Genomic DNA, 9669 nt, shown 5'->3' on the forward strand with positions numbered 1-9669 from the left:
TTTTTCGTATTCCTCTCTGGCGTAGCTGATGCACAGAATCTCTGGTTTCTTCCAGGAGCGGTTGGTAGGTGCCTCTCTACGGCGGCAGGCACTGTATCTGAACGGCACCTGCCACTGTTAAGCACCACTAGCGACAGGCATAAGTGGCGGCTGCTGCTACCTGCCGTTTCCGGGTGCCAGTGATGTCACTTCCGGCTGCCGTTGCGGGACTGAACCTTGCTGCCTAAAGCTTATATTATTTGTCCTCGTCCCCCCTACACCCTGACCCCAAATAAACTGTATTAAATAAAATTCATTTGTTATTGTGATATGTATATAGGCATATAATGTGTTAATATTTTTAATAATGCAATATTTTTTACAGGTTCAGTTTCAAAATAAGTCTGCGTCCACTGTTCTTTGTTTTTTCCATGACCTGCGCCGCCCCCCGAAATTCCTTTGCGGCCCACACGCCACACCTGGAATATCTCTTGAATCAGATCTAATGGGAATGATCCTTTCAAACCAAACGCACGTTCAGTCAAACCATAAACCTAACCTAAAGAGCGAAAATACCATTAGATTGGCTAATTAGTGACCCATTCTGGAACTATACAGTTTTAACAAGCGTTTTGTCTTGTTCCTCATTCCAATAGGTAACATGCTACATTATTGTGTTTTGCATCATGCTGTGGATCGTATTTGGGGCTAGAGTCTACTTTTGGGGGTTTAAGCCCCCTATTTTTCTAAAGCTATCTAGCAATTTGAACTTTCATATATATTTCGTATCCACCCCCCCGCTCTGCAAATTTAACTGGGCAACCCGAGGATGGCATCCCATACTTCTTCACAGCGCTGTACGCCTCTAAGGGTTAAATCCTAGAATTGCCCCAATGTTGTGGATACTCACAAAACCAATAATTCAACCAAATAAAGCTAACAGCCGAGCAATTTACTTGGGTATACTAGGATTATACGAAAGTCGTAGGTGAAAAGGAGAAAGTGTCGGAAATTTTAGGTCACTTTCAAATAAGTGTCGGATAACCCGGAAAAGGCGCCTGGAAATGGTGACGTTTGTTACGAATTATTCTTTCTTTGAAGTTACCTATTATAAAAAAAATCATTTGCTCTATACGTCTATGCTCTATACTGTGAGATCAGCATAGAAATGATAACTACAGGGGGGATGTACACATACACACCCAGCAGTGGCTTTGCTTGGGGGATTGTGACGGTTCGTTGGGTTGGGAGCGCTAGGAAACGGGCTCATCTTGGGCTCCGTAAAAGCTGTTCATAGCTCTGCCTGTATTGGTAAAAAAGAATTACAGAAATAGAAGCACGATACTTCACATACAAAACAACTTGACACTCAATATCTGAATCCCAAAGAAGATTGAACTATATTTACATTGTTTGCAGTGTTTTTTATGGAAAGCCAGCCAACCGAAAGTTACGGAAAGTTACCCTCTGCTACGGTAGTCACGTAGTCTAGCCTCAAGGAACGAAACCCTTTTGGACGATGCCCGTGGAGCTCAGCTCAGATAATTACATAATTCTTAGTACTACACATGTGTGTCAGCGCTAATTTATCAACCCATACAGTGCCAGAGTCTGGTTGGACACCAGTGGCCTGTACTACGAAGCGGGGTTACTGGCTTATCGGGGTAACTTGTTGGATTTAAGGTAGTCTGGGCAAAATGTAAGTGAGCGAATATGAAGTCCATTTAAACTGTGGTACCTTAAATCCGGCAAGTTACCCCAATAAGCCAGTAACCCCGCTTCGTAGTACTGGCCACGGGTGGCAGAGCACTTAGGGAGCTGGGCATCTGAAAAAATGGCGGCTAGTTCAGGACATAGGCAGGGCACTAGGTTGTGACTTCAAGCCATGTATTTTATTTAAAAATGTTGTAAAAAATCTACTGGAAAATGTCTGAAAAAACTGCTTTAGTGTACATTTGAAATAAAGCTAAAATAAAATAAGGTTTAGCCATTGTTAGGTCTGTGATATGCTTGTATGTGGTCATAGGGGTCACAGTGAGGTGCTCTTTGTTTAAGCGGCGGTGAAGGCCTCTCGTTGGCACTCATCATTGTGGATCAGTAAATTCCAAGAGGAACTTAGTGAATGTCCATCCAGCACATGGTCGTCGCCTCCTTGGACTTTGGCAGAACACAGCCGTTTTCTATTTGGGATTAAAATGCAAGAAACACAATTTTGCAGCAACGTTCAACTCTGAGTGAATTGTTAAGGTCATGTTTTACCTATTAGTCTGCATATTGCAATTATGATTATTTGGGAAAATACTTCCATCCATATGAAAAAATACTTAAAACTTAGAAAAACAACAAACATCAACAACAACAATAATAATAATAATAATAATGGCATCTCATTCTTAGTGAAGCAGTCAAAAATATAAGCAGTTAAAATATAAGATTGGACTGGGAACATTCAGAATGCTTCACATCCAAATGCAGACCTGAAAATGTAATATTATATTGTAGTTCCTGTTATACAATCTGCATGTTTTGTGTTTAAATACTATCCATTTTCAGAATTCAGGAAACCAGGTTTACTGGGTGTTAACGCAGTCCTTTGTTATTCAAAGCACAATTTACATAGATCTTGACTAACAGGAATACAAGCCACTTTCTCAAAGGATACAATATGAATGTAATTACACTAAGCAATATGACACATATACCAATAATAAATCAAATATCACAGCAACTTCGTAGGCTGCATTGGTCTATAAGAGCCTTGGCCAAACTGTAAAGGAAGTTAGTTTAAACATTATATTCCCAGACAAGGTAACAAGAAAGCTAGAAATTTAGATTTTTTACCACTAGATTTAATATTACAGTGGTTAACAGTAGGTCTGTCTCTCCAAACATGCAGAAAAGATGACAACAGACAGAAAACTCACCATGCATGACATCCACACCCACATTTAGCTCCAGGCTACCATTGACCATAGTGTTTCTTGGTGATTTCAAACCAAAACCACCAGAGAGAAGTGCTCCATTTTCACCACACATGGTTTAATTACTGTAATGTCCTGTTATCGTGAGGTTAGGCCCACTTTTCTGCAGTTATCTTGTTTTTTTTTTTTGCCTGATCTGGACAGACGAGGGCAGCAAAGTTAAACAGCAATTTTTAACTCTCTAGGTAGCCATTCAGAAAGACAACTGTAGCCACGGCAACACGAGGACAGAAACACAAGTATAGATTTACTGTTATTTTCACTTATCCATCTTACCATTTGTGCTCTTTAGGGTGTTTGTGTCCATGTGCCATTTCTGGAATTTAAATATACTATGAATAATTGGGAGAAGACTTGATGATATAGTGTATAGCAGTTTTACAGAGTTACAGTGAACCTGGAGCTATTCCCAGGAAGCACTGGCCACTAAACAGGAGGGCTCCCTGAACAGGATTCCTGGAGTTTTATTTCCCCCCCAATATTAGACCAAATTACAGCTATAAGCCATCAAGCAACCCACACTGAAACAGTAGCATATAGTGCACTAATGCCTGACCCCACCCACACCGTCTGCTGTGGAAGAGAGACGCCGCACACCAGAATGAAATCTGAGAATAAAAAGAATGGTTTATTCCAACTGGTACTTCAAAAATGAAGTTCACTCATGTTTATCAAAGACAGGGACAGCCTTCAGGTGACACAGACACTGTTGGGATTTTTTCTGGGGTCTAAAATACAAAAACCACACGCCACAACTGTTTTAGGTAACAGATCATCTCAGCGGAGTGTGGCTTCAGAGCAGGGAAGCAGAGATCTGAGCAGAGATCCAAGGAGCCACGCCAGCAGGAAGGAGAGCTTGTTCTACCAGTGATGAATAAACAGAACCTGAATCTGTCTGTCAGTGTCACCCACCCATAAAAGAGGATCAGTTCTCACAGTAATAACTTCTGTATTTATTTACTAACAATTTTGCCGCATAAATCCAAGAGCTGTAGCTCCTAGTAGTGATTAGCAAATAAAGCTTCATGAATCAATTACTGTATTTTCTGACCCCACTAAATGGTGCTATGTTTTCATAAATGGGAGCATTTTGTCAAAGCATGTTTCAAAGTAAACCAAGAGCACCATCTAGTGGGATCAAAAAGTACAATTAATTCAGACCCAAAGTTTTGCTCTCCCAATGTCTGTATGTCTTGAAAAGGAGGGAAAATAAAGTTCCACTGCCATTTAATTTTCACTGTGAAGGCATATGAGGGGTGGACCCCGAGCAGCTTCCAAACGGGCCACAAGCAAACCCCACTGGACTGATGCTGGGATTGCACACAAACGTCCACACGGCCCCACCCCCCAAGCCTCCCCCCCAGCCCAGGAAGCCTGGCTATGGTCATCACGGCTTCTCTGGGAGGGCAATCTTCATCTTGTGCAAAGTATTGATGAAAAATTTAGGCAGGGGGCAGTAGAGGCTGATGTCCCCATGACCGTTCCTGCCTGGAAGCAGCAGCTGCCGGGCATGCAGGTGGAGGGGGAGGTGCCGCGCTTTGCTCTGCTCCAGGCCCAGCCGGCGTAGCACACCTTCCGGCAACTTCTGTGGAAGGGGAGGAAAAACACAACACAGCAGCTCAGTAGTGGAAGAAGCTATTCAACACTGTTTAAAAGCCAATCCAGGTACTTCACAGCATAACACTCCTCATGTAACAACTCCCTCCATTAGCCACCATTCGCAAATACGACAGTAAATTGCAGCCTCTCGTGTATCACAAGCTCTGGCTAGTGCGCAAAACAGCCCAAGCTAGCGGCTCTCAAATCATCCATTGCTTTTTTCATATTAATTGCATTGTCGTGCTTTGTTTAGTGGGATTTTCCACTAAACACTACTCCCACCACTCAAAACTTTGTGTTTACAAAGACTGCAAATTGCTATGCTACGAGTTGCTATATACAATGTTTCTAAATTGTCACCCTCTTATCTGATGCTCTTACGCTGGATCACATATGGCCAATACCCAATCCGTCTAATAGGTCTAGATCGGTGCCTGTACCGATTTGAATATTGTCTTGGTGCACCTCTAGTAGTATGATTTTCACTTAGCGACCTGGTAGCTGGATTGGAACTCGGTCGCTAAACCAGTAGTGCGTGTAGAATGATTACCCACAGCTTTACCTGTGGTGCCAGTCTGGCCCAGTGGGCATACTTATGGTCCCCGAGGATTGGGCAACCCAACCCATATGCCATGTGGACACGGATCTGGTGCTTCACTCCTAAGGGACATGAAAAGCAGTGATTTTATGGTGTGTAGGATCCATAATAGACTCACAAATAAATGTACAAAGTAATGAAGCTTTAGTAAACCAGGCTGCAGGATATTTGTGTTCTTTGGGAACTCCTTTTGCCGTAAGGTATGGTCAAGAATTTAATGTAAATTTTATAATGAAGTAATGAATCTAGATGCAAAAGACGAACATTGTACAACTTACTCGGGAAAAATGGGTATTTACATTTATTTATTTAGCAGGTACTTATACAAAGTGACATATCTGTGAAGCTGTACATCACTATGGGCGCTTTTCCACCACACTAAGGGTGTTTTTCCACCGCACCAGGTACCGTACTTTCGGTACTTCCACAAAGTGCCGAAAGTATGGTATTTCTTTAGTGTCTGTTACCCACTTGAGTAAAAAATGGTACCAAATGACATCATCAGTGACCGCCCTTGACTGACATCGTCACAAAGCGCAGCTTAAAAAAAAAAAAACAGCCCAAAATTAAAACTAACAGTTTAGGCTGGTAAATGCGGTTTATTGTTATGTGAGCTTCTATCACAGTATAAGATTCAGTAATATCCAAATTGCATGAATGCTGCCATCATTTACGTTTACGTAGGTACACTTACTTTGGCTGTAAAACTCAGAGCAACTTTAGCATTTAGTTCCAAAATTCAAAACGTTAGACTGTTAGACAACGTCAGCACCGTAAATCTAAACAAAATAAAACAGAGGAATCTCCTTCATACCTGTAATGGGCTGAAGCTCCACCAGGGCGCAACCTCCAGAGCTGTCCAGCACGCGGTACTGGGTGACAGCGCTGTGGGCTTGTCGACTGGCTCGGACACGCGTAACCTCATCACCACTCTCCGACACCTTGTATAAGGGGCTCACGGTCATCTGGAGGAAGAGGGATGGGGGCGAGATAGTAAAACAGTGCTGTTACGAATTCATAACAATTCTGACTGGCAGACAGTTTAATACAGTACACACATGCTAATAATTATGTCTTTGTTGTGTAGTACAGAATCTTGTGTGTATAGTGTTTGAACTCACGTTTTGGGCAATTCATCTTCAACTGAGTCAGATAAAGAGTGTCATACCGGGTGTGACCAGCAGGAGAGGACAAACTCACTTTGTAATGTGGCTGTGACCCCTGGACCTCTTTCTCCATGATAGGGATATCAATCACACCCTCTGAGGGAACAGGCACCCCAACACTTAGTACCCTGTAAAAAAAAAAAACAAGAGCATACAGGTCAAGTGAGAACAGAACAGCTATAGCGATCATAACTCTTATTAGATGATTGGGTGTTTCTCTTGCCCTCACAAATATTTCTTCTCCACTTGATGAGCTCTGAAAAGTTCTTGCACGTAATTGGCTGCCTCCTCGCTCCTGGCCAATAGCATCACCCCAGTAGTTTCCTTGTCCAGTCGGTGGCAGAGATACAGGTTAGACTCCGCCCGAATCCCGTCGATCATTTTGGCCAAGATCGGCAGGACGTCGCTGATGTTATTTCCCACACCGGGGCCGCCTAAGACATTGGAAAGCCCAGAGGTCAAAGAGGAAAACAGGACTGACCTGCATTCCCTTGCTGTGCATGCAGACAATCTAAATTAATGGACAGTATAAACAGTACATGTTCCGTTTCGACCCAAATAAGTGAAAGCGTGTGTGAATTGGAGTGACCATGCCAAACTAGGAGTTAAAGTCACAACCGTTATATTATACATAATACACAGCAGTGGCAATCCAATACAGCTGTTAGACTGACATTACACTGACACTGTGGTTACACTGCTACTGTCAGTCAGAATTAAAGTGCTACTCAACTAAATAATTACTAACGAAAATACATTTACCAAATATTAATCAAACTAGTTTAATATGCCTGTGCAAGCCAGAGAACACATTCAGACCACCTTGTTTTCCAAACAGGGAAGCACGAAACAAGTAAACTACATTTTCTTTTGGCTAACATACCGTATGTATCATAAATCAACAAGTACAAATTACAAACTATACACATTACATACACGTTGACAGTAAATGCAAACTTCACTTAGGCTGTAACAGTCTGTACATGTTGACACACACTACAAAATACCGAGTAAATAGCCGTAAATATTGTCATTCCATGTGATGACACCAGAGTGGATGATATATAAAGTACCATGCACAGGCACGCCGTAGGGCTTGTTGATGGCGACGATGTCCTGGTTGTGGAAAAGCAGGCCCCGGTGCAATGCTTTGGCCAGGACGTTGGGATGGACGGACTGCAGCTGCTGGGACAGCTGCCGGAGCTCAGCGACACGCTTTTGCGCTGGGGACACCGTAATCTGCGCAGAGACGCATCACCCATCAGCACAGTAACCAAGGAGTTACATGAAAAACGGAGTCTCCCAACATCGCTCCTAATACCCAGAAAAGACATACCTCGCTTTCCGCTGCTTTGTTTTTATCGCGCCGATATCTCTGGGCTAAATCTATAGCCTTTAGACAAGTTTTGGTGGCCGCTGCAGTATCTGACGGCTGCTCTTTCTTCTTGGTAGCGGCAGCATGTGATCGCACGGCCGGATAAACAAGTTGTTTTACCGCGCACAGCGGCCGTACCTTCTCCGATCGGCAGTGAAGACTTTTAATCCAAAACAGGTCATTGAGACAGAGAGTTGCAAAAGTCCGTACGCTTTTCATAGTTACTGACACTAAAACGACTTGAAACGTGGTGCAGATTTCATCCTTCAGTTAAAGGTCAGTTAAAAAAATTTGACAAATGCCTATACCGCCATCTAGTGTTCTGGAGAAAATACCACGGGCACCAGTGGGCAACTCCGCTCCTTAAAACTGCATTTCTGCAAGTTTTTGTTAAGTATGGTTAACTTAATATACACTCACCTAAAGGATTATTAGGAACACCATACTAATACGGTGTTGGACCCCCTTTCGCCTTCATAACTGCCTTAATTCTACGTGGCATTGATTCAACAAGGTGCTGAAAGCATTCTTTAGAAATGTTGGCCCATATTGATAGGATAGCATCTTGCAGTTGATGGAGATTTGTGGGATGCACATCCAGGGCACGAAGCTCCCGTTCCACCACATCCCAAAGATGCTCTATTGGGTTGAGATCTGGTGACTGTGGGGGCCATTTTAGTACAGTGAACTCATTGTCATGTTCAAGAAACCAATTTGAAATGATTCGAGCTTTGTGACATGGTGCATTATCCTGCTGGAAGTAGCCATCAGAGGATGGGTGGTCATAAAGGGATGGACATGGTCAGAAACAATGCTCAGGTAGGCCGTGGCATTTAAACGATGCCCAATTGGCACTAAGGGGCCTAAAGTGTGCCAAGAAAACATCCCCCACACCATTACACCACCACCACCAGCCTGCACAGTGGTAACAAGGCATGATGGATCCATGTTCTCATTCTGTTTACGCCAAATTCTGACTCTACCATTTGAATGTCTCAACAGAAATCGAGACTCATCAGACCAGGCAACATTTTTCCAGTCTTCAACTGTCCAATTTTGGTGAGCTCGTGCAAATTGTAGCCTCTTTTTCCTATTTGTAGTGGAGATGAGTGGTACCCGGTGGGGTCTTCTGCTGTTGTAGCCCATCTGCCTCAAGGTTGCGCGTGTTGTGGCTTCACAAATGCTTTGCTGCATACCTCGGTTGTAACGAGTGGTTATTTCAGTCAATGTTGCTCCTCTATCAGCTTGAATCAGTCGGCCCATTCTCTTCTGACCTCTAGCATCAACAAGGCATTTTCGCCCACAGGACTGCCGCATACTGGATGTTTTTCCCTTTGCACACCATTCTTTGTAAACCCTAGAAATGGTTGTGCGTGAAAATCCCAGTAACTGAGCAGATTGTGAAATACTCAGACCAGCCCGTCTGGCACCAACAACCATGCCACGCTCAAAATTGCTTAAATCACCTTTCTTTCCCATTCTGATATTCAGTTTGGAGTTCAGGAGATTGTCTTGACCAGGACCACACCCCTAAATGCATTGAAGCAACTGCCATGTGATTGGTTGATTAGATAATTGCATTAATGAGAAATTGAACAGGTGTTCCTAATAATCCTTTAGGTGAGTGTATATGCGTCCCATATGAACTACCTAACGGGATTTCCATAGTTACTTTCACTGTGTAATAAGTAAGCACTTGTAAAAGTAAGCTGATAATAATAAATATCATTTATCGATCATTTAATTAAATGTAATATATGGATCTGTTTAATTTATTTATATTGGATATGCTTTCTTATTAATGTGATTGCTTTTTGAATGTAACAAATGAATTAAACATATTTAAATTAAACTGAATTGACACGTGCACATGATTTGCACTTCGTGAAATGTATGTGTATTCATATCTAGCACTTTTTATACATATTTCCTATTTGCACGATTTTGCCGCTGTGAACTCGTGCAGTTTTT

The 9669-nt window shown here is 42.6% G+C and overlaps 1 protein-coding gene across 1 annotated transcript; it reads right to left on the reverse strand.

The window, feature by feature from the left end:
• Window positions 1-3567: 3567 nt before the first annotated feature.
• Window positions 3568-8001, reverse strand: rpusd4 (RNA pseudouridine synthase D4). The gene is made up of 7 exons (XM_023843236.2): window positions 7660-8001; window positions 7397-7562; window positions 6553-6757; window positions 6358-6451; window positions 5972-6122; window positions 5122-5219; window positions 3568-4545 (listed from the first exon to the last, which is right to left on the reverse strand). The coding sequence occupies exons 1-7, from the start codon at window positions 7915-7917 to the stop codon at window positions 4348-4350; spliced, it is 1170 nt and encodes a 389-aa protein (XP_023699004.1). The 5' UTR covers window positions 7918-8001; the 3' UTR covers window positions 3568-4347.
• Between the last annotated feature and the right edge of the window lie 1668 nt (window positions 8002-9669).

The sequence above is a fragment of the Paramormyrops kingsleyae genome, chromosome 8 (assembly GCF_048594095.1).
Source record: "Paramormyrops kingsleyae isolate MSU_618 chromosome 8, PKINGS_0.4, whole genome shotgun sequence".
Taxonomy (NCBI): Eukaryota; Metazoa; Chordata; class Actinopteri; order Osteoglossiformes; family Mormyridae; genus Paramormyrops; species Paramormyrops kingsleyae.

Excerpts from the sequence above, each read along its gene's own strand:
- rpusd4 (XM_023843236.2), bottom strand. The coding sequence starts at position 7,917 with ATGAAAAGCGTACGGACTTTTGCAACTCTCTGTCTCAATGACCTGTTT. Across the intron at positions 6,123-6,357 it reads GGTCACAGCCACATTACAAA|ATGACCGTGAGCCCCTTATA; the intron begins GTGAGTTTGTCC and ends CTCTTCCTCCAG. Across the intron at positions 5,220-5,971 it reads GGAGCTTCAGCCCATTACAG|GAGTGAAGCACCAGATCCGT; the intron begins GTATGAAGGAGA and ends CATGTCCCTTAG.